The sequence below is a fragment of the Semicossyphus pulcher genome, unplaced genomic scaffold (genome assembly GCF_022749685.1).
Source record: "Semicossyphus pulcher isolate SPU_LCO1_2020_fin unplaced genomic scaffold, fSemPul1.0.p SCAF_9, whole genome shotgun sequence".
Taxonomy (NCBI): domain Eukaryota; kingdom Metazoa; phylum Chordata; class Actinopteri; order Labriformes; family Labridae; genus Semicossyphus; species Semicossyphus pulcher.
In genome coordinates this window covers 25,782,968-25,806,740 of record NW_027211770.1, presented here as the reverse complement: position 1 = coordinate 25,806,740, position 23,773 = coordinate 25,782,968, and the positions used below count along the sequence as shown (strand labels likewise).

Here is a 23,773-nt window from a genome sequence, read left to right as displayed (position 1 = left end):
AAACGGTTATATTGAAGTTTGATTACCTCAGATATTAGAGGGGAAGGTTCGGCACACAGCAGCTAAAAGATCAGACGCTCTGATGTGCTTTTAGATTACATCTCTCCACACAAACAGAACAAGGCTCTGTCTATTTGTCTTCTTGCACATGCTATTTCTTGCCTGAGTGTTTGTGATAAACACAACAGAATCAAACCTGACGTTTGTCTCTTCCTCTGTCTGCGTTTGCACATTTAAAGCACGCATACAAACACCGGAGTCCCAGCAGGACAATGAAGCAGGCCGAGCTCACAAACGGCACAGAGGGGATGCAGAGGAGGGTCACATAGCTGCACACCCCACACTGAGGAGTGTGTTGGCATGACTTCTGCTGCATGTGTGTGTGTAGGGGGGGGGGTTTGGCATGCCACATTTGTACACGTCTCCAGCTCATCAATGCAGCTTTATCTTCCTCAGCTCTTCTCCGCACCGTCTACGGAGGGATTCCCTTGAGGTTATCCACGTCTGGGCGATGCCATCACTTGGCTGGTGGCCTAAAGGCTTTTGGACGCAGTGACTCACGCTACATGTAACAATGAGAGTGGGGGAAAAGTGCCACAGGGATAGACAAGTTGTCTTTGTTACTTTTTATATGCAGACTCGGTGGACCTTTGAGTGGATCCATGCTTGTGCTCCTCGCCTACAAACATTCCTCTGCAAGGAAATATAAGATCTGCATACGGCTGAGAGATCAGTGATCACGCCCTGAAGGCTGTTTTTATAGTCTAAAATTCAAATTCTTCCACAATTTTAAGAGTTTAATTGTGTGTTTGAAACCCTTTTAGGCAAACAAATGAACATTTCCAAGTTCAAAATCTGCATCAAACTAATGTAAATCTGTAATTTACATAACCATATTCATCTCACAACTTCTATATTCCTCCCACTCTCCGTATGTTGCTCTCACACAGACTTACTCAAAGTGTTATTGAGTCATCCTTGCTTCCCCGTCGACGTTAGTCCGTGTGTCTTCAGCATCACTAGCATGAAAGAGTTCAGCTCGTGTCAACATGTTTTGCTTTGACCTCAGCCGGTAGCTCGATCAAGGGCCCGCGTTCAAGGCGCAGAGACACACGGGACGGCTCAGGGAGACGGTGCACCAGTGGAAAGGAATTCTGAGTGGGCCAAAAGAACAGCTCCAGAAATGCCTGGACGCATATTCAGAGCTGCCCACGACGCATGTAAACCAGAGCTCACACAGACTCCCTCTTTTCCCCTTGTCTCCTCTCACATCTCTCTTTATCTGCCTTTTCTATAATTTCACATAGATTCTGACATCCAGGGTTCAGAGCGAGACGACCAACTCAGGGAGGACAGGAACAACAGGAAGAAGAAGAAGAAGAAGAAGTCAGGACTGAGAGGGAGCAGGAGCCTGGTGCTGAGGCTGGTATGAGGCAAGTGTTTTGTGTGCGTGCGTGGCGTGTAAGTGTGCACACGTATGCTGTGTGCTCGGTGCCAGCCGTTTGTCTGCTCCGTCAATGAGCACGTTGTTGTTGGGCTTGGTGGTGGTGTCAGTGCTCCCGCCTGGCTGCTCCGCTCTATTCTCTCCTGCCGGTGCTGATGTGCGGCCTCTCTCCGCGTGGACGCACTCGCTCAGCTCCTGGCCTTTTGTTGGCGTGCAGATGGTGGAGCTTGACGCAACGTTGGAGAAAAGTTAGGATTGTCAAAGCCAGGCACAGACAGTGAGGCATTATGGGCCACGAGGTCTTGAATTGGAACCGCTTTTTAATTTAAAATGTTTTGTTTTAGTTTTTTGTTTCAAACTAAAATACCAGCAAGTAGTAAATAAAAGTGCATGTGTGTGGCTGTGGTGTAAAAAACACACCTAAAAGACATTTAGAAGTTGTTAAAAACATACGAAATCACAAATGCACATCAAAATAGCAGCGTTCACAAACTCAACCTTTGAGAAGCACAACATTTTAGTTAAACAAATGGATAGAATCGAGACAAAACACCGCACCCTACTGTCAATTTTAAAGGTGGCTGAAAGACATCTCTCAGAGCTTTATAGCAGGTTGGATCTCACTGTTTAACTTTTGCTGCTTTGTCTCCTCTCTCACTGCGAGTAGTCGAAGTCCAAGCTAGCCGAGTCCTGTAAACTTCCTTTGGTGCTCAAAATTCTACAAATTCTTCCCCGTGTCCGTTTGCCAGCACGACGGGCAGCATGACAAATCCGCAGCCCCTTTGCAACACCGAACCAGCATTATTTCCCACATTTCTCTTTCATGCGCTAGGTTATTTTATTGGTCATGGATTCTCCGGGGGGACGTGAGGACGTGTTAATCACGAAGCTCTGCAACACAATCCACTCTTAGGCCTGCCATCTGCACACGCCGGCTGCTGCAGCATGAGGCTAAGCCCTCTGCTCGTACGTCTGCATGCGTTAAATGTACATGCAAGGACGTGTCAGCAGGAAAATGTTATATTTTTGTATTTAATTTGAACAAATTCCTTTAAAACGGGGACGGTTTTAGTACGTTGGAAATGTAAATAAAAACTGAACGCTCAAAAATAATGGATATTGCAGTGCTGTTATATTAAACTGAGTACATAAATAAATTACAATATTTTCAGGCGTTTATTTTTTTATTATGCCTTCCTCAGACTGCAAGCTTGTTAAAAGCCTGCACACTAAAACTTACTGCAAAAACTGTACAGTAAATGTTGCAGTTTGAGCAGCCGATGCTAAGTGCTTAACGCTCATCAGTTGGAGAGAGTGATGATGTTTTCTGTTCTGGTAGAATAAATTGTAATGCTGGCTGTTTTTAAGTTTGAATTCTCATATGTTTATGGATTGGTGGAGATTGATCTCATTGTTTTTATTACCTGCTTTAAATAATCTGAAAACTGATAAACGTCTCACCTGTAACGTATCTATAAAGAGACTTTATTCTGCATTTAAAGGGAGGCAAACACGGCACAAAGAGAGTTTTTCTTTTCTTTGTGACTGGATGAGCAGTGCTGTATGTTTTCTCTAGTTAGCTGACATTATGTAATGTTTGTATGTAACTGAGGATCATCATGTAGAGCCACTTGAGGCAGCATCATACACACAGCAACTATAACTACTGACCTTTTTATTATTATTATTATTACTTTCATCACAGACACATAAACAAGATTGACGTACTTGTAGGTAAAAGTTCACCACCAAGTTCTTTACGACATAACGATGAAGCGCGCCTTCATCCACTTTACATAAACAGGTTGGGTTTTCTAAGTTTGTTTTAATGATTCAAAGACCCAGTAAGAAAGAAAACAAGAGTAAATAAGTAAAAAAAAAAGTAATAGACATCCACACATATGAAATTTGAAAGTGAGTTAGAGAGAGATTATTGTGCCTCAATATAAAATGACTCATTCTGATTTACATACGTCATAAAAGTGTTGTTAAACTCTGGCCATTAGTGGTATCTACGCTAAAGTTTAACGGCAGCTGAAAGTAAGTTATACTCGCTTAATGGTAAAATAATCATCACTATATTTGTATTCAAAACTAAGAGCTAAGTTTTGTCTAACTTGATGAATAGATGACGTGAGCACAGTTAAAAGCAAATTAGCCTACTCTAGTCCCGTTCTTACTTCCCTGAATCAGTGCGGCGGCATGCTGTCATCACTGAGCATTGTTGCACTGATGTATTTCTTGCACAGTAAACACATAGTGTCAGTGCTGGTGACATGATGTGTGGTGACTAGAGTTTGGCGTTGTGTCACAGCTCAGCCAACAGTGAGTGTCATTCACTGGGCCGGCTTACGTACGGCCACCGTAATGAGCGACTCTACTGAGGGGGCAGCAGACAGGTGCTGACTGACGCTGGGCTTACTACGCCTCGTGTGTGAGCGAGGGGACTGTGAGTGATGTCATCGCCTGGTGATGCTGATGTCAGTTTTTTTTTGTTACAGAGAAGAAGGCTGCCGAGCTGTCCGGGTGTGAGTGAACACCCTCTAGTGGAGCTGCCGACGAGCTGTCCTGCAGAGCTTCGGTCTGTTTTCAACCATCAGCGATTTCAAGGTAAAACCAAAGTTCTGAGTCACAGCTTTTTATAATAAAACTTTTTTTTAAAGAAGCCTACTATACAACTGTTACTTAAAATACAAAACACATTTAGAGAACAGTTTTTAAAGTTTGATGGAGAATGAAGGCAGTGCGGTTTTAATCAGTAGACCCATTTTGAAAGTGGATATTAGCTGATGCAGAATAATACGACTAATTTAAGGAACACAGTTTTACACTGGCACACCTGGTCTACAATAAAAGTTAGATTGTGTCAAGTTTAGTAGAAGAGTAGTGCATGGACTGTATTTATATGGCACTTTTCTAGTCTTTCAATCACTCAAATCACTTTTACACTACGTGTCACATTCACCCATTCACATTCACACACTGTTGGCAAAGGCCTAAGTGCCAATCTCCAATCAGCATCTATGCACATTCATACCCAATGGCGTTACCACCGAGTACAGGGCACTTCGACGTGTGACTGTAGCAGTCAGGGATCGAACCGCCAACCTTCCGACCAACTCTACCACTAAGCCACAGGCTGTTATCCATTCAAATTCTGTTTTCAACTTAAGCTCAGTATAACATTCAAATAGCTGGACTAATAACAAAGAATATAAGTACGTTAGAGTTTAGAGTGCTTGGCCTGATTTGGGCCTGTCACAGATGTATCAGCATCGATATACGTTTTCTAATACGTGCTGATATAAAAGCATCTTTTTACAGAACCTACAGCTCCGAAAATATTTTAGAAACGAAGGCAAAGATATGTTTTTCTCTGGTTTTGTTGTAAACATGATTTCTCCCTTCTTCCAAATAAAACATTCTCATTCATGTCTTTTATTTGCAGAAAATGACGACTGGTTAAGAAAACCAAAAGATGTTTTTCACACCCTGAGTAAAGCAAAGAAAACAAGCTCATGTTCGTGTTTAAACAACAGAATACTAATGTTGTAACTTCAGAGTTCACAAATCAACATTTGGTGAATGACCTGTTTTTTTAATCACAGCGTTCATACATCTTGGCTGCTCTCCACCAGTCCGTCACAGTGCTCGGTGACTCTTTGTTCGATGGCTTGTGACCATCCATCTTCCTCTTGATCACATTCAGGAGGTTTTCAACGGTTCAGATCTGGATTGTGCTGGCCGTGACATGTAGAGAGAGATGCTGACTTAAGGAACATGTGGAGTGGTCTCTTAATTTTTCCAGAGCTGTTTAATGTAGAAAACAATGCTTGTGGCGATTCAGAAATGGCGCCATGATGTAGTTTGTCCAGAAAAGTTTTATGAGATATTTCAATACTTATGCAAAGGTTGTCTGGCACCTCAGGGATGCAATCCTAGTGTTTCTGTGTTTGGTTGATGTATTTGCTTCCTAAGATGGGGATCGGCCCGTTTAAACAATGATATCAACATTTAAAGATCTATCATGTAAAGAGCAACAAAGCTGAGTTGTTGGTGGTCCGCACTGGATTTGGTTATCAATGCATAATAATGTTAACTAGTGTTTAAAAATCCTCTTTATCGGTCTCAAATCCCATATTGGTCTGACTCTATTACACTGTACTGACGCAGCAAGCGGACATAGATTGAAACAGTAATACCAGCCGCCCGTTCAAATCTGATTCTGAATTTAATGCCAGGAGCTTATTCAAATATGCACTGGGATACTTTAATATCACTCAAATCCCTTCACATATTTCACAATTGGCATGGGTTCAAATTTCAGCTGTTAACAGGAAAATTATGTCATTCCCAATTCAGTGAAGAGCACCGGGATTTTAAAGGAATTTCAGCTTCTTCACCTTTCGTTGTATTTTATATTTTACAAACTGACAAATAACTAATTTAATTCAGTTCAGTTCTTATTGATTTTTTTTCAATCAGTTGTTTGGATTTTGATGAGAGAAAGTTAGTGCATCACTGTAGATAAATGTGTCTGTATGACTGGTATGTATGACTCATGTCTGCAGTGTTATATCAGCATTGTTTCATCTGGGGGAGGAAATGAGCACGATGAAAATATGAAATTGGAATAGCTTGTTGGTAGTTGGCAAAAAGAAACATAATGTTGTTGTCATGAACAACTCCGGTTTTAGTCACCAGTGAACCTGTAAAAACATTCGATTTTTGTCAGTAAGCTGCTATTTTTACAAAATTCTTCTCAAAAATTTCTCTCTGTAGTTTTGTTTTAACGTTTGGGTACCGTGCTTTATTTATACCCAGAAAGTAAACTATGAAATCTCAGAAACATCGGAGTGTATTTTTAGGATTCTTGGAGATAGACTCAGTGTGTGAGTCACACAACAGCATCAGTGCTGTCAACAAGACATTTAAAAGACATTTTATTTTTGCTCTTGATGATGCATGCGCTGTAACTGACAGGATGTCATGTGTTCCAGAGGTCTATGGTCCAGCGTTGAGCAGAGACCATGTGGTGTTTGGAGCTGCTCTTACCACTGCTGTTGATCATCAATGGTAATAAATTCATGTACCTCCACGTTGTTTGATATTAGCATCTTCTTCCAACAATGCATTCAGTGATGTTACACCTCTGGAGAGGATACCTGTAATTATTTTTCTGTCTCTGATCTTCTCTCAGATGCCAGCTGCCAGTGGAACGTTTGGGTACCTCGGGACATTTCCACCATGACAAACTCCTGCGTGGTCATCCCGTGCACCTTCATGTATCCGTCTGGCATCAGGCCGTACAGAGGCATCCACGGTATCTGGTACTTCGGCCAGCCGTACCCCCAACTCTTCCCTCCCGTTGTCTTCAAATCGCGCACGGACGTCGTGCACGAGAGCTACAAGGGCCGCACGAAGCTGCTGGGTGACCTGCACCAGAGGAACTGCACTCTGCTCATCAACAACATCGGCACAGAGCACTCAGGGAGATACTATTTTCGTGCTGACCTCGGCGGAGCAAACATGTACACGTTCCCAGACTTCGCTGAGCTCAAAGTTCTCGGTAAGTGGAGTGTGTCTCTTAGTCAGAGTGGAATATAAACAGGAAACAATTAAATCAGAGGTGTGATCAATTGTTGAATTATTCCATCAAAAAACAAACATCTTTGCATGAAGATTAATAAAGTTCCTGTTATTATTATTCCTTAAAGAAATCCAGCAATGTCTTTGTATTCCCGTCCACCAGATCAGCCCAACATTGACGTCCCAGAGGAAATCGTCAGCGATGAGAGTCTGGAGCTGACATGCTACGCTCCCGACAACTGCCCTGACATGACTCCTGAGATCCAGTGGATGTACACCGACTACTTGCCCGACCCGGAGTTCAGCTCTGACTACCTGGAGGAGAGCAACACAGCCGTACTCTCAAGCACCCTCACCTTCACACCCAGACCCATGCACAACGGGCAGCTCCTGGGCTGCAGGGTCTACTACCCCAACACCACGCTCGTCTATGAGAGGCTCGTCACTCTAGACATCAAGTGTGAGTGAAAAAGCACCTCACTCTGTAAGGCCAATAAAGAAGTGATGCTTCTCCAGCTGAGTCTGACATGTCATACCAGAGTCCCAACAGCAATTATGACTTCCTGTCAAACAAATCTTGTCCAGTCTATCTTGAGTGACCTCCAGGCAATGATTGTGAGGTGGCTCAAGATTAATAACGTCCTCCTTAGTGGCATGCTGCTTCATCAATTCAGTTCCAAAAAAGCCAAAAGGTTTCCCAAAATTAAGTAGCTTGAAGCTAACGCTAAACCTAGCTTTAAGTTAGTAAAAGGGCAGAAAGAACTGTGTCAGCTTTCAGAATAATTTTCATTTGCATCCAAATGAACATCTTCGGAAGAAACTTCTGGATTAAACAAAACTAAGAGTCTAAAGCTAGCAGCTCTGTGAGGCTAACTTAGGCATTGTGTTGCTTTGAGCTGCATGATGAGCTGGCTCCACTCAAGTCTACCGGCTTTCAACCGGCAATAACACATTATCTGCTTATAAGCATGAACACAACATACAAATCGGGCTTTTGAGGGTTTCACCAAATTATTTATAAGTATTTGGTCTTGTATTAGAACTTTGAACAAAAAATGTCGACCTGATGATTGCATGATCCACATCAACAATCTATCCAATCGTTGCTGAGATTCTTCAGAGTAGACCAAAGTGGTAGACCAACCAACGTGAATCGCCTCCTGCTCATTTTAATTCATACATTTTATAACCATGTTCCGTTTCCCTTTTCCAAACCCTTCCCCATACTGCTGTTCTTCATTTTATGGACGGAACTGTATGTTTCCAAATCCATTCATCATTCGGTGTTGTCTCTAGATATTTGAGTCCTGGGATATCAAATTTTCCATCTTACTTTTCCTCCTGTAGACGCTCCTCGCTCTGTGTGGGTGAATGTGTCCTCAGAGGTGATGGAGGGCAGCTCTGTGATGCTGCACTGCGAGGTGGACAGTAACCCTCCTTCCAGGATCTCTTGGATGTTTGGAGACCAGGAGCTCCTGTGGGACACGGCATCCAACATCTCCCTCTCCTTGGACGATTTGACGCCTGCACAGGAGGGAATCTACACCTGCATCGGGGACAACGGCTACGGCATCATGAACACTTCAATGTACCTGTCGATCAAGTGTAAGTCTCACAGATTGTAGGTGTGACCCAATTCCACAATGCATATTGTACTAACTGTATTCATTGAGTATGTGGTGGGGATAAGGGGCACGGCAAGTTACATGGGATTTCAAATGAGATTCGATTGTACAATTAGCTTAACCTCTCCTATCAGTAGGCTACAGAAAATGGTCTCGAAACATCCATCGAAACCTCAGCCTTTCTTACATACAAGCAGGGGGGGCTCCAAGGAAAAAAGGATAGGAACTACTGCTCTAGAGAATCTGCAGCTCCTTTGCAGAGCTTTACAGAGCTCAATAGCAAGTTTTAAGTGTTAAGTTTTTAAGCCTCTCTCAAGTGACTCTCGACGGTCCCATGGCGTTGCTTTTGGCTGCAATAGGGAGCTGTTTTCATAACAGCTCTAAAAATGTACTGCATACTTCCTGCTCTGCACTAAACAGCAGATTGACACCATTTGCAACCAGCTGGTAAACATAGTTGAGCATTTAGCAGAAGAGGAATATGTGCCTTAGGAGTTGGCAGGAAAGAAAAGAAAGGGAAGATAGGACTTACATCAGGTTGACAGAAACATGACGCCAACGAATGAGCGAATGATGAAGGTACTCTGTAACAGCTGAATGTGACAATAAGCTACGTGTTATTGTTAGACAAAGACAAATGTGAATGCCTCGATGTTTTGTTGCAGACCCTCCCCGCGAGCCCCAGGTGAATGACTCTTTCACGGTACAAGAGGGCACCACACTGGCCCTGCACTGTAGCACCCAGGGTAGCCCGGCTCCAACCCTCACCTGGCTGAAGGACGGGGAGCTAGTGGGCACCATCACTGCCGACGAGCTGTCTGTGCTGGATATCGTAGAGATCACACCCCAGGGAGACGGACAGTACCGCTGCCTGGCCGAGAACGAGCATGGAAGAGCCAGCAGCTCCCTCAACATCACTGTTGAGTGTAAGTGCTTCACTCCTGCATTACCAAATAGAAGTGTAAAAATGTAGGACATGGAATAATAATAAGTAATTTGGTTTAGATTCATATTCCCTCCATGTTGCCTCCTTCAATAGATGCACCGGTCCTTCTGGAGGAGTCAAAGTGCACGGTGGTCAGGGAGGGTGTCCAGTGTGTCTGCATGGCCACAGGAAACCCTGAACCCACCATTGAGTTCTACCTGCCCGACCTAAACATCACAATCAATGAAACAGACGGCCGGTACAACTTCTACACGCACACAGACGGACACACCTCCACGGGCATGATCAAGCTGCGTGAGAAAGGCGAGCGGGTGGACAACGGCCCTGCCGTCAATGTCCACTGCAGCATCTACAACATGTACGGAAGAGAGAGCGTACACCTGGAGCTACAGCAGGAGAGTAAGTAGAGACGGTGAACAAAACTTCTGATGCCTGTAAGGATGTTTGATAGAATCATATAATAATTTACCACCTCTGTCTCTTGTATGTATTCGTTCTAACAGCACTCTCGTGTGTTTCAGAAAAGTACATGATGGCCGTTATAGTTGGCACCATTGGAGGAGTGGCGGTTATAGCCTTCATCATTGCGGCAGTCAGATATGTTGGCCACAACAACAAGAAGTGAGTATAAATGACTAATGGAGAGGCCGATGCGAGGCAGAAGTAGTAATTTTTCCTCACTAAGCATTTTCTGATATCCAAGGAAACACTTAAGCCTTGTCATCCATTCTAAAACACTTTGATGCACATTGTATATGAGTGAATGTGGGATCGATGTGGACGTGAGAATCACTTCTCAAAAGCAATTTCAGTTTATTTGCCAGGACAAGTCCCTGTTGAGATCCTTGGAGATCCACATTGGCTTCATGTGGAGTGGGTTAGCAAGCTGGACTAACCTTATATTTTGCAGGCTCAATTCCCTGCTCTGACACTGCTTCTGTATCCTGTATCCTTGACCTGCTACGCTAAATAAAACCTGAGTAGCCTTCTTAACCAAGGTGCTTTATTTTAGCATTGAGGCATATTTGGACCCCCAAATTTGCAAGCTTACTCTGACAAATCACCCCTGAAGTGGGTGTGAGCTCAGCGACTAAACCCATTGAATAACCACGTCACTCACAGCCATAGTTGGCCACCAGCATAACCTTACAGAGCTTGTTGTTTTAAAATGGATGCCCAGGCTTGGCGTGTCACCCTGCGTTAGTGGCAGTCGCGACCGAGTCTGATTATGTGACTCCGTCCCCCAGAGAGAATGGCAACCCTAGGCAGGACGTGGTCCTGGAGAACCCAGCTTTGTACTACAGCGCAGTCAAGAAGGACAAACAAAATCTGAGGAAGAAAGTGGTGAGACATGCTGATGTCAATAATTATGATTATAATGGAGATTGGGTTGGACGACCATTCTCAGATTGTTTGGGGTTATAGTTCTGGGTAATGCAATAACTTGTAAAATTTCAGACCCCATTTTGACCTCTGAAAATGAGGTTATAGAAGGAACCTCTCCCACTAGCATTCCAGTAGCTCCAACCATGACCTTTCAAAACACTGTTTTCTCTTGCTTTCATCGCTTCTCTGCGTTTTTCTGTCTGTTTTTCTCTCCCCTAACTCTTGCACAGCTTAAGACAGAGCTGTTGGGCTCAAAGTTTAACTCCATTCTAGAGGAGACTACGGTAAGGTTCAAAATCAAATCCCCATAAAAAACACAAGCTCAATGACGGATGCATCTCCTCGCATATCAGCTTCTATGTTCCGTACATTGCTGTTTGTTTCCGAACCTGCCCTCTGCATGGCTGCCTCATTACTAACACAAAAGGCCAGACTAACAGGAAACATCTCAATCTCCTTGTCACTTGTCGACCAGTAACCACTAACGTCTTTTCTTTATGGTGTCTGTCGCACTCTACCGTCATATGAGGTGTTACCGGCACCTGGCCAGTGATTTGTGCCACTGATGGGTCCTTCTGTCTGCAGGGAGAAGACGGGGATTATCAACCTGTGGGCTCTATGGCAGGACTGGAGAGGCAAGAGCTGAATTATGCTGCTCTGGAGTTTATCGGGGCCAGGCCCAGGGAGGGGGCCTCAGGGAGGGGGGATGACGGCAGCAACTACACGGAAATCAAAGCCAAATGAATCGCGATCCTTCCCTGATCCCTCGGCTATGCGAGACGCAGTGGCAGCCCCAACACATTCTCTGCCCCATAACCCACCATCCTCTACTGAATTTCCCCTGCATAAGATGACTCCTTGTTTCTCATTTCTTCAGATTTATCACATATTACGCACCACGCCAGTACTCCCCCCTCATGCTGCCCCTCCTCCACGGGACGCCCCTTCAAACGCCATCATTTGGACAAACTGGTACTTTTTTGGGTCGGAGCATGACCCACTGGACAATGTTACAGAAATGGTTAAAATTTCTAGCCTCAGTTGTAGTTCATGAGCTCTAAAACATGAAGTGTTAACCAGCGGCCATGTTGTTTTTCCTGTGTCCATGTTCTTCATAATGATTGTTGATGTCAAACAATAGAGTGCTCTCGTCCATATTACCATTTGCTCTACATCTGTCTCTGATAACTGTCACTGTGTCTGCTGCCAGTCGAAGCGTCAGGGCAAGGAGTAACTGCGCTTTTTGTTCTCTTATATTTCGTGCGTCTATCAGCTGAGAGCAAACCTCTCGACTCTTTCTTTTGGTTTGTCACATCCAGAGAAAATAACCGGCTGAGGTGAGAGATGGAAACACGTCTCAGCATCTTGTTTCCGCATAATTGTGTTAAATGTGTGCTGTGACTCGGTAGCCTCTCAAAATAAATGAAAAAAAGAATGTCACCATCACTTTTTGATAGTAATTGAAGAGGTTTTGTAAGTTCAGTTCTGAAAGAACGTTGAAGCTTCTTTCCAGCTTTTTCCTTTTAACTTCAGAATGAGTTGAGATTTGTTTTTCGGGGGGGATTTTTCTGCACTGTGGCCAAAAGCAAAAAAGTCGGTCTCATCTTCGTCTCCCTAAAGTGTGGGTTCTAGCTCTGTGAATGATCTAGAAAGTACAGACCTAAAGCACAACATATTTGCGAGCGAGCGAGCGGCCAAAGTGTTATCTCTTTTAGACAATGCGTGTGTGTGTATGCGTGTGTGTTGAAATCGTGCTGAAAGGTTCAAAGGCCTCGATCACTGGGGTCTTTGGGAAGCTCGAGCAGCACTTCACTTGAGACTGCATCAGATGTTTGAATGACAAAAAGTGATGCTGACTAGCCAAGTTGGTTGGGCTACTCAATGACATTTGATGAACCTGAGATGTTATATCTAAGAGCGCTAATAGTCTAACTTGATTATAATGGTGTTAATAATATATATTAATAAGATGTATACTGATAGGGAAGGGGTTGCCATTATGTACAGTGAATACCCTGCATGACTGTTTTGCCAGCAGGCATCAATGTAAGTATTAAATTAAGGATGAAAGCCGACGTCTTTTTACACGTTATTCAAATACTTTGACAGAACTCTGTCTTTAAATGAGCAAAGTAAAATAGTACCAACCTCAAAATGGTGTGCACAACAGTCAAAGCCAGTTCAGAGGCTTTGTTTACATGCAGGGAGTATAATAACTGCTGTGCTCGTCTAGTTTTTATTTGTACCATTGAAAGGGAACTCCAGCAATAGTGTTACTGTTGCACTTCCATTAAATTTGATGACTCGGGAGAGACAGAATTTACAAAGAGAGGTCAAAATCAAAGAGACAGTAGGCGAACTATGGTTCAAGTTCCAAACCAACTGGAGCCTACGTTACCCACAATGCAACCATCAGCATCCTTTACAAACTCCATGCACTGTTCTCTTATTAGTCTCCGATCTCTGGCTGAGATACGCCCGATGACTTCACCAGGATTTTTTTACTCAGCCTTTACGAAGTTCCTCCAAAATAAACAATTAGACGAAAATACTGCAACTGTTTTCACTGACTGTAATCCATCTGCACATGGACAATACCTAAAATGTATATCGCTACGTCAGTGCAGTTTCCCTTTAACCATCACCCTGCCAACATCTCTAACATGCACGGATACTGATTAGATGCCCTGAGAATAAACTACTGTAAGAAACAACCATAACAACAAACTTATTTCTTCTCAAAACATTGATGTAATAAAAAATAACAGAACAAAGAACAGATTATTTTCTAAAAAGTATTAGTTAATTTGCATATTGTGAACAACTCAACCCTTGGATGCATTTAGAATTCTATTTCTGCAACATCTGAGACTGTTTTCTTCTCACTGACCCTAAAAAAACAGAAACAGTACAATAAAATGAAGCCATTGGGAACCAATTGATTGACAAAGCCTTGAAAGATTGAAATGATTAAATAAAGAATCTTTGAGATTTGACAACAAGTTAACCTCTAGGGTCTGCAAGTATCCTGGTGTGTAGGATCAAGATAAATGTATGAAGCCACTGCTGTCTCTGTTTCTCTTTGCCTTAACTGACTAACATGGTGTCATATTTTAAATAGGAGGTAATGACTGATTATTTGAATGGGTCCATCTTTGCTTTTATTAAATTACATGACAGCAAAAGCCTCCGACTGCAGTAACTCCATGAGGCTACACTGTTCGTAGGCAGAATTGGCATTTAAGTGTTTTACATGAACCCAAATAAATTCTGATCCATGATGATGATCGTCTCATACGGCCTCTGACGCAGACGTGAGAAAGATAATAAGGTGTAAAAGATCGTTTTCTGACACCAAAAGGTACCCATAAGGCTTTGCTGTGCAGGTGTAAGACTGTAAATTATACCTGAGACACGAGGGGCTCACCTGTGATGGTGGTGATGTATTACAAAGTCATGCACTGTTATAATTTGTCTTACCTGCAGCTGAGTGAAACATTACTGTCACTGTTTTAGTCACATAACAGTTACTGTAACAAATCATTTGCTGCATGTCTTTCATTCTTAAACTTCTTTCACCTCTTTTATAACATCTTTATCCTTAAGTCAGGTTTGAAGTATTTAGTGAGCCAAGTCCGAAATGAATACTGTGGGTTTTTGTTGGCAAAACCTACGCAGGTCTTCAAAGTGTTCTGGAAGTAATACAAAGAACAAGGTACCAGGGTTTCTGAGCATTATAATGAAGTTCTCTGTGCATGTAAACAAAGCCGGTGTCAGCCAGTCATTCTGACTCACATTATCCTTTTTGTTGAGACATTGTTCTGTTGACGTAAAGATGGATATACTTGTTAGCATTCCCACATTTTCTGTATGCATAAAGTCAATAACCAGTTCCTGTCTTTGAACGCCTCACGGTGGGGTTTGTTTTCTATTTAATTTATTTTTAAGTAGAAATATCAATTATGTCTTACCTAATATTTTGTCACAGTGTGTGTAAAGCAAATCTGTATGTCCTATACTTTGTGGTGATCATAATTATCATTATAGACATGTTTTTTTTTTCTACATAAATGATTGACACAATAATTCAGATCAGGGTTTTGCAATCTCTCTGCGAATAAGCACTGTTACTTAATGAGATTAGGATTTCTGCGATGATGTCGTTTGCTCGCTTTTTTATTTTAAACAAGTCTTTCACGCCTCAAGCAAATTCATCTGTCTTCAGTTCCATGCAAACATAAATAAAACAAAAACAACATGTTAAGGAAACAGTTGATTATTGATAGAAAACAAACTGGTCTGTCTCCATGCTTTCTCTTTTGTTTTGGTGGTTACAGTAGTGTGTGTCCTGCTCATTTTGCTTCCTGGTTTCACTTAGTATAGTAAAAAACACATGAAAACATAAATTCCCACAATGAAGACTTTGTTTTTTTGGAATAAAATACCAAATTGTGTATGTAAATTTATTTGTAATCGATGTCTTTTAGGTGAAAAGAGGAAGAGGAGATTATAGAAAAGAGGAAATGATATCAAAAACACACTCACAAACAGTGCACGACTTCTGTTTAAAGTGTCACACGTACTCTGGTCGTATTCACGTCACGTCCACCTTTACTATATATATTGTGTATCATCATCTGACATACAGCAGGATCAGGGACTGTTGCTATTAAACCTACAACCTCAATTAGCTTTTAAGTAACGCAATGTCAGTCGGTCCGTCGTAGGTCCACCACTAAAACATGTCAACAGCCGTATAGATTTAAAGCTCCTGTGAGGAACTTTCAGTTTGTGTTGAGTTTGGCGCCCCCTGTGGACAAAGCCGTTCCTCTAATCTCTGCTGATTTTGTCCTGTACATGCTTAAGTGGTGGTTTTTAACAAAAAGCTCATCTTGCTTTCTTTAACAGACATATGTATCACTCACTTCTGCCATGGAAAATGTAAACAAAGGCAGCGTGCAGTTAATTGCTTCATCTGACACCTACCCCCCCGCCAGCAGTTTCAGGCATTAAAAATAACTGTATAGAAATCAATCTTGTTGTGGATGATCTGGTTTGCTTTGGTAGCTCATATAGAGTAATCATAATTAATTTCAGTCTGTTTCATAACCAGTGAAAAACTCCTCACAGGAGCTTTAAGTCTGAAGCATGTATTTATGGTACCAAGAGAATGAACCCTACTGGCGTTAATCGTGAACATGCTCGACACGGTTTTCTAATAGCTAAAATATTACCAAATTAGTGTTGTTAGCCTCACAGAGCTGCTTAATTATGTGGAGCATGACTTAAAGAAATGTTACACTGTGGTTTGGAGGGGAAAATATCGATATGGCAATATATCGTCGTCCCGTCTCGTGCAGTACAATTATTGATGGTCTGTTGGTAAATATTTCAAATATAAGGTGCTCTAAACATATTTTCCTGCAAGTTTGACTCACCGCCTCGCTACTTCATGACTGCTGGCAGTGGCTCTTGTGACATGAATGATTGCGACATGAAGGGAAACCAAGTAAGATATCGTGATGTATCATTATATCATTTTCTTGCAATATATAAATTATCCCTTTATTGTGATATTATCGTTACCATGGGCCACATATCGCGTCTCGTATCGTGAGTACCCTGATTTAAAGATCCCCACCCCTAATGGTGGTGCTTGTTACCTTTAACCAGATGCAGCCTGATTGAGGATAACCTGCAGCTTAAAACGTGAACAGGAAGTCACCCAATGAGAACACACCAGATGCTATATAACGTCAACCGAATAGTCATTAAAGTAACTTTAAAGGAAAAGTTAAACTACACGGCACTACAGACACATCAACTGCAAATTATAATTTTGTTTTTTTGTCTTATTTCTTTAACGCGCGTTCGGCACATCTGCTGTTTCAGGGAAGCAAGAATTCTGGTTTTAAATACACACTAGCCTTTCCTGATGATTTACCATCACAGGTGTTCAGGGTTATTTATGGAGACAACTTTAAATAGAAAGAGCTTCCTTTTCATTTATTGTTCAGTAGTGAAAGTTCTAGTCGTGTGTAAGTCTAGATAAACTCTTACTAATGTAAGCCTTATAAATGCACGCAGAGCTTCTTGTTAACACCAACTGAATCTCTCTTTTCTTGAATGTGCAGATATTTACTTCACTTCATCTCTGACAGAAATCTCTCTTTGACCACCACCGCCTGTCTGAATATTAGCAAATAATGCAGTATTTATAATATAGGCTGGAGTGTGTATTAGAGACACTAACATAACCTAGGTTATTTAATTTCTACAAACAAACTAAAGTGATTAAAACTTTTTAATACCTCACCTGGTTAGGTTGTTGATATACAATGATTAAAAACATATTTACAGTACTTTCTGTTTCCTGCTGATGATGTCTAGAAACCTCGAAACATTCTTTGTTATTCATTGAAACAAAATGCAAACAGAGGAGAAGCAGAAAAGGAGAAGGAAGAGAGGAGAAGTCCGTTAAGAACAGTCTTACTCAGCGGAGATCACAGCGGAGATAGGAGAGCGAGGCACAGAGAGGTAAAACTTTTTTATGATCATTCTCCCCTAACAGTTTCATAACTACATATCAGTGCTGGTGTAAAGTCTTTGTTCAGGTCATTATGGTAACGTTTACTCATAAATCCACTTTCTAGAACAGATGTCAACAAGTGTTTTGCATTAAAAGTATGTCAGGGTAAACACATGTCCGGTTATGTGGAAGCAACGTTTCACCACAGCTTCGGAGCCGTTCCTCAAACAGCTTCTTTTGTGTCCTTTGTCGTTTTTGTACAATGTGTTTGTAAATGTGAAAAGCAGATTTTTGTCATGTGGACGGAGAGACATCAAATTCAGATGTTTGTTCTCATCTGGCTGTTCTCTGTGAGAGGCGGCAATGCTGACAAAGGTATGCTTCCCTGTTGTTACCCTGTTATTGCGCCGACGTATTCTTATTTTTCAAATCACATTCAGAACAATAAGTCGTCTGAAATTATTTGTTGTAAAGAATGCCCCTTTAAGTTTCCTGAAATGCTGCAGTATTAGGAGAGATATGTTCTTATTTAAATAATCATTTTCTGCTTATATAATGGATAAAATATATGTGAAATAACATTAAGTAACTTTCTCAACTGCTGTCATCTGTTTGCAGCATTTGTTAAATATGTTGCCATATTTTAAAGATCCTGTTTTTTGTGTCTCACAGTCTGTCAAAGTGAATACTGTATCACTCTCAGTGAAGGAGTAATAACAGCAGAGGCTGGACTCTGTGCTGTGATACCGTGTTCTTTCACTATTCACTCCTTCTTCAAACCCCAGAGTTTAGTTTGGTTCAAATGTGAACCATCTAAACAAGCATGCGATGCTTCAGACAGTATATTCAGTAAAAACAGCAAATCAGTTCAATCTGGGTTCAAAGGTAGAGTGTCACAGTTGGAGCCTGATGTGAGTCGGAGGAACTGCGGCATCATCATCAATGACATCACCGCGTCAGACTCTGGAGAGTATCGGCTCAGAGTTGAAAGCACAAGCCCGTTTGGAGGGAAAGAACATGGATATACATTTCCCTCAAGAGCAACCGTCTCTGTTAAAGGTACGACGAGCTACAGCAAGTCTGTAAAGTGAAGCTGTTCATTGATTCGCCTGAAGGTGGCTGCACACTGCCCAGACAACGCCCAACTCACCCCAGCTCTTACTTAAGTTTTTGTTTTATTTTACACGGACAAGGTTTTGTCCGTACTGATGGGCCAGTTGTCAAGGGAACGCACTCTTTAGAGTGTTGCGGTTTGTTGGGAAAAGGCGCACATCGGTCCGACTTTCCACGACTCCGCCAAACCCGACTGGACATGTCAAACTCGAACAGCTCAATCCAACCAACTCCGACCAACACCAGCTGTCGGCGCACACTGACCCAGCAGCTGGTGTTGGTTGGAGTTGGTTGGGGTTTGTCTGGGCAGTGTGCAGCCACCTTTAGAATTGAACAGCATATTGAGTGTATTTATAGTCTTAATAGAGCATGAGGTAATGTGTGGCAGAAGTCAACCTCTTTTGGAATTAGCCAAAAACATGCAGCTGCTCCTGATATAACTCCTCCTTTTGACCCCATTACATTTTTTTAATTACTGGAAACCAAAATCCGTAATAAGTCTCTTATTGTGAAATATACAAATCGAAATATTGACATTTAAGTGTCTGTAAACATTCCTGACATTGGGTTTAAATTCGACGTGGTTTTGCGTAATCAATTATTAAGTAAATAATTACATCATCAAATCAGGAAGTGTCACACTGCAGCTATTAGGCTGTTTTCACCCAACGTTAGCATCGTTCAGGCAAGGCCGGTTTAGGGCAAAGGCGATATAGGTAGTTGTCTAACCTTCCTCTCTGCTTTGCTCACATTAACCGTCGCTCTGCGGTCGCCCTCTTTCACTCATTCAACCATACAATTGCAGCACACTGCCCGGCACAAAGTTACAGCAGGAAATTGGACAAATGTCAGGTGTTAATGTCCAGATGAAATAACCACAACTAAGTCTGTTCTGATTCTACCAGAAGAGACGGAAGGGTAAGGAGTTGGGCTAACTTCTCAGTAGTTGATAGTAGGTACTGTATATTACAGACAGACAGACAGCATATGATGAAGAGAAAGCAGCAGAGGATGAGAGGTGAACAGTGCAGCACCACACTACATGAGCTGCATCTGAAAATGTGCTTCTTAGAAGAGAAAAACACTTTTATTATTACATTGAACTAACGGTAATATAAATGCATTTATCTTCTGAAGTAAAGTTGAGGTACACTATTCAAATGTTCAATGATTAAGATCTACTTTGAATGTAAATAAGGTGCTCAAAGTGCAAAAAATAGCATCAATATACAGCTTGTTTATCAAAAACATCCTGGGGGAGTTTGAGCTTCCTAAATCCTAAATTGTAAGCTGGTTCGCTGTTGAATTATCAAATAAAACTGGACAACAAATATGGTTATCGCAGTTAATGTCTCATGTGTATGCTAACTGCTGACCATGATATGGATAGACTTAGACTTAGACTTAGACTCAACTTTATTGATCCCTTTGGGATGACTCCCTCTGGGAAATTCAGTCTCCAGCAGCTTATACAGTACAATACAATAGGAAAGAATCAGCACACAGAGGGTAAAAAATAAAGATCAAAATATATATATCTATCAATATATATATATATATATATATAAAAAAGTACAAAATTAGATAACAAAATATATAAAATATGCACTCTTAGAAAATGTACAAGTAAACAGTGGGTAATAGTTCAATTAAACTAAATTAGGTTATTGCACTGTGGTTGAGAGATTATTGCACATTGACAGATTTTTATTGCACATATGACCCTTTGAGAAATAAATAAATATTACTATTGAATAAAAGAAGTTAACTACTATTAACAACTATTAATAGCTAAACATTTTGTGATCCCTCATTCAGTGACCAATTGAAATAAATAATTTTCAGATGGCTTCTGCTTCTGACTGAGACGATTTAAACATCCTTTTTAAGGCGGCACTACGCTGATTGTCACATGCGTTATTGCTGTGTGCCGGTCTGTGCAGATTAGGGGTGGGACAAAATATCGATATCGCAATATATCGTCGTCCCGACTGGTGTGACACCAAATATTAATGTTTTAATTTTAAAAAATCCAGCACTCTAAACAGATCTCCCTGCCAATTTGAGTCAACACATCATTGTTTATCTCAATTTATGTAAAAATCTGTGAAACTGACACCCAATTGCAGTGAATAATAGGTAGATGAGATATCATGATGTACCATTATATGATTGTCTTGCAATATATAAATTATTGCAGAATCGCTGTATCGTGATATTAGCGTTATCGTGGGCCACATATCGCGTCTCGTATCGTGAGTTACCCTGCGATTCCCACCCTTACTGCAGATGTCAATCAACACATGATCTGCCATGCCAACACTGTCCTGAAAAATGGTCCAAATATCTGCTGTTATTGTTTAACGAGGCTTTACAATCATCCTGGATGTTAATTATGTTTAATGAGACTCTTAACTTTAATATTACATTTTCATCTTTTACTATTTCGAGCCAAAATTCCAGAGACTTAAAGAAATACTCTGATTATTTGATCACAAATTTAAGTGAATTTGATCATCAGGCTGCTCACCTGGTTCTAATGAACTGCTCTCCCTTTAGATCTGACCCAGAAGCCCACAGTGACGATTCCTCCTCTGATAGAGGGACAGCAGACCTCACTGAGCTGCACTGCTCCTGGTCTCTGCTCTGGATCTGCTCCTGAGATCACCTGGACTTTTAGAGGACCGGGAGAGAATGACTCGAACATCACAGGAAACATCATAGATTACAAGACCGAAATTTTGAATGCTGTATCACAAAGACAGAGCTCAACTTTGACCTTTAACCCTTCATACATCCAACACCACAACACTGAGGTCACCTGTAAGGTCAGCTTCCTTAACAACATCACTACAGAGGAGACAGTGATCCTCAGCGTGACCTGTGAGTATACAACATACTAAACATGGAGGCATTCATTACTTGCATCACCTACAGACAAAGTAACACAGTGTTCTGTTTACTTACTCAACCGGTCACTGAAAGTAAACATATTAATGAAGTACCTATCCTGTGAACCAGTCTTACAGTTCTGCTTGTGTTTCCACAGTGTATCCAAAGATCCTAAATAGCTCTAAATGCGAGGTTCAGTCAGAGGTCCTCACCTGTGTGTGTATCAGTGAGGGGTTTCCTCTACCCACCATTGAATGGTTGCAATTGGAAAACCACACTGAGTACTCTGTCATGACCACCATCTCAAAGCACAGAGTCAACAGCACCCTCGTCCTAACTGTAAGGGACCACAGCAACACTGTGGTTAATTGTGTCAGCAGCAATGACGTTGGAAAGGTGAAACACAGCTTCACCATCACAACTGCTGAGAGGAGAGAAGGTGAGCAACACTGTCATTATAAATACCACATCACATCACTGAACTGAATAAGAATGTATTAATACATCTACGTTTGCTAATGACGTCAGTAAGAACATAACGTCATGCAAAAGCAGTCTCCTGAGGACTTGAAGAAGTACTCAGTGCCTGGGATGAGAAGGGATTGCAAGTTGTCATTGTGTGTCCATCAACAGCTGGTTAAGTAGGCGTCTACTTAAAGCATGAAAAGAAAAATATCTGACTGAAGGAACTATTAGGTTTATTTAACTGTAGCTCAATAAAAATAACCACAAAGAAGAAGTAAAGAAGTGTTGTAAAGTTTTCCTTGTTCCACCTAAGCCTAGAAAGGTGTTATATCTAGCATTTACAGGAAACACTTTGCAGACAACAAAGTAGCCACTGAGTGATAATCATAAATAAAACACATTGTACAGTCTTTATTGTCTCATTTCTAATAACAGATCAAAATGGACCGAGTGCAGTGATTCCCTTGGCCATCGTTGCTGCTGTATCTCTCATTGGGAACGTCGTCTGTATAATCTGCCTGATGTTCCTTTGGTATGTAACTACACCATCATTTCATGCTATGAACGCTCGGTCAATGCAGCGGAGACTTTTCATCAAGTCTCACTTTTTCTTCTCTCCGCAGGAACAAAAGAAAAACGGTGAAACCAAACCAGGAGGACAGAACTTACGCGTCGCTGCACAAAACAGGCCCGTCAGCAGAGTATGATGTTATTGGCCAACCTCTGAACTAACTGGTGCCCGCTTTAACTGAGTGTAGAGGGAGAGGGTATTTATAAAGTATGATCTGTTCAAACATGTCACTGAATTTACTGAAGATTTTATGAATACATTTTTACGTACATTTAAATGTAAGTGCAATATATTTTACATTATACAGTATTATCCTCTTTACGGTTAGCACCTTTAATGAAACTATATAGAAGCAGGAGAAGTCCACTGTGCAGGCTGTATTTCCAGGTGACTTGTTGACATTCCCACACCTTCAGTCCTGAGATATTTAAGCATAATCACAGTCATCTGTTGTAGCTGGCATTGAAGTGCTTTGTGGGTATCTGAACGAGATTTTAGACATTAGAAATTTTAAATTATAAAGTCAAATTAATTTATATATTTGAAAATTGATTGCATTAGATGTAGTTGTGGTTACCAATTTATTTAACAATGTCTGTATTCAATTGTTTTCCACAATAAAGGTAACTTTTTTATTTGCAGATTTGTTGTAGTTTCCTCATGAATTGATTTCCTTTGCTGAAAATCTCAAACAATGACCATTATTGCTCCTCAAAACTAAGAATACTTTACAAGATATTTAACATAACCTGATAATAACACTTAGTGGGACATTTGTTGTCACTCCAGATAAATTGTATAGGGAAACCGTTTTTTGTTGTAAATGTATCCATAGTAAATAAATGTTAGACATTACTTTCAAAGTGTGTGATAAATATGTACTCTTTGGTGTGAATTAAGGCTTAATGAATGGTGTCAATTATAAGGCATCATCATTACATTTTTACAAATGTCCAACTCTCACTGCAGATATCCAATTAAAGTGTCTATAAACTTCTTTCAGATTAGGAGCGCACACATTGGGCAAAGTGGCCAAATGTAAAAACTTTGGAATAACCAAACAGGCAACATCCTGTTTTAACATCAGTGATGCAACTGTGGAGTTTCCATTGTTTCATCAACTGAACTTCAACTGCGCAGTATGTTGTTATTGCAAACATTAAAGATGCAAAAACCAAAACACCCAACACAAATGTGCACTGCCTCCTCACTA

At 41.2% G+C, this 23,773-nt stretch overlaps 2 protein-coding genes across 3 annotated transcripts; both read left to right on the top strand.

Moving 5' to 3' along the window:
• Positions 1-6,466: 6,466 nt before the first annotated feature.
• Positions 6,467-15,452, top strand: mag (myelin associated glycoprotein). Of its 2 annotated transcripts, XM_069656716.1 has the most exons (10): positions 6,467-6,520; positions 6,645-7,013; positions 7,197-7,493; positions 8,381-8,638; positions 9,324-9,584; positions 9,698-10,003; positions 10,126-10,225; positions 10,852-10,948; positions 11,221-11,274; positions 11,576-15,452. In XM_069656716.1, exons 1-10 carry the CDS (start codon positions 6,475-6,477, stop codon positions 11,732-11,734), a joined length of 1,947 nt encoding a protein of 648 aa, XP_069512817.1. In that variant the 5' UTR covers positions 6,467-6,474; the 3' UTR covers positions 11,735-15,452. The 2 variants fall into 2 exon arrangements, with proteins under 2 accessions (XP_069512817.1, XP_069512818.1); XM_069656717.1 differs by lacking the exon at positions 11,221-11,274.
• Positions 15,453-17,815: 2,363 nt separating this feature from the next.
• Positions 17,816-23,257, top strand: LOC138584222 (sialic acid-binding Ig-like lectin 10). Its single transcript, XM_069656399.1, has 6 exons — positions 17,816-17,894; positions 18,405-18,578; positions 21,192-21,515; positions 21,682-21,963; positions 22,425-22,521; positions 22,613-23,257. Exons 1-6 carry the CDS (start codon positions 17,816-17,818, stop codon positions 22,719-22,721), a joined length of 1,065 nt encoding a protein of 354 aa, XP_069512500.1. The 3' UTR covers positions 22,722-23,257.
• Positions 23,258-23,773: the final 516 nt, after the last annotated feature.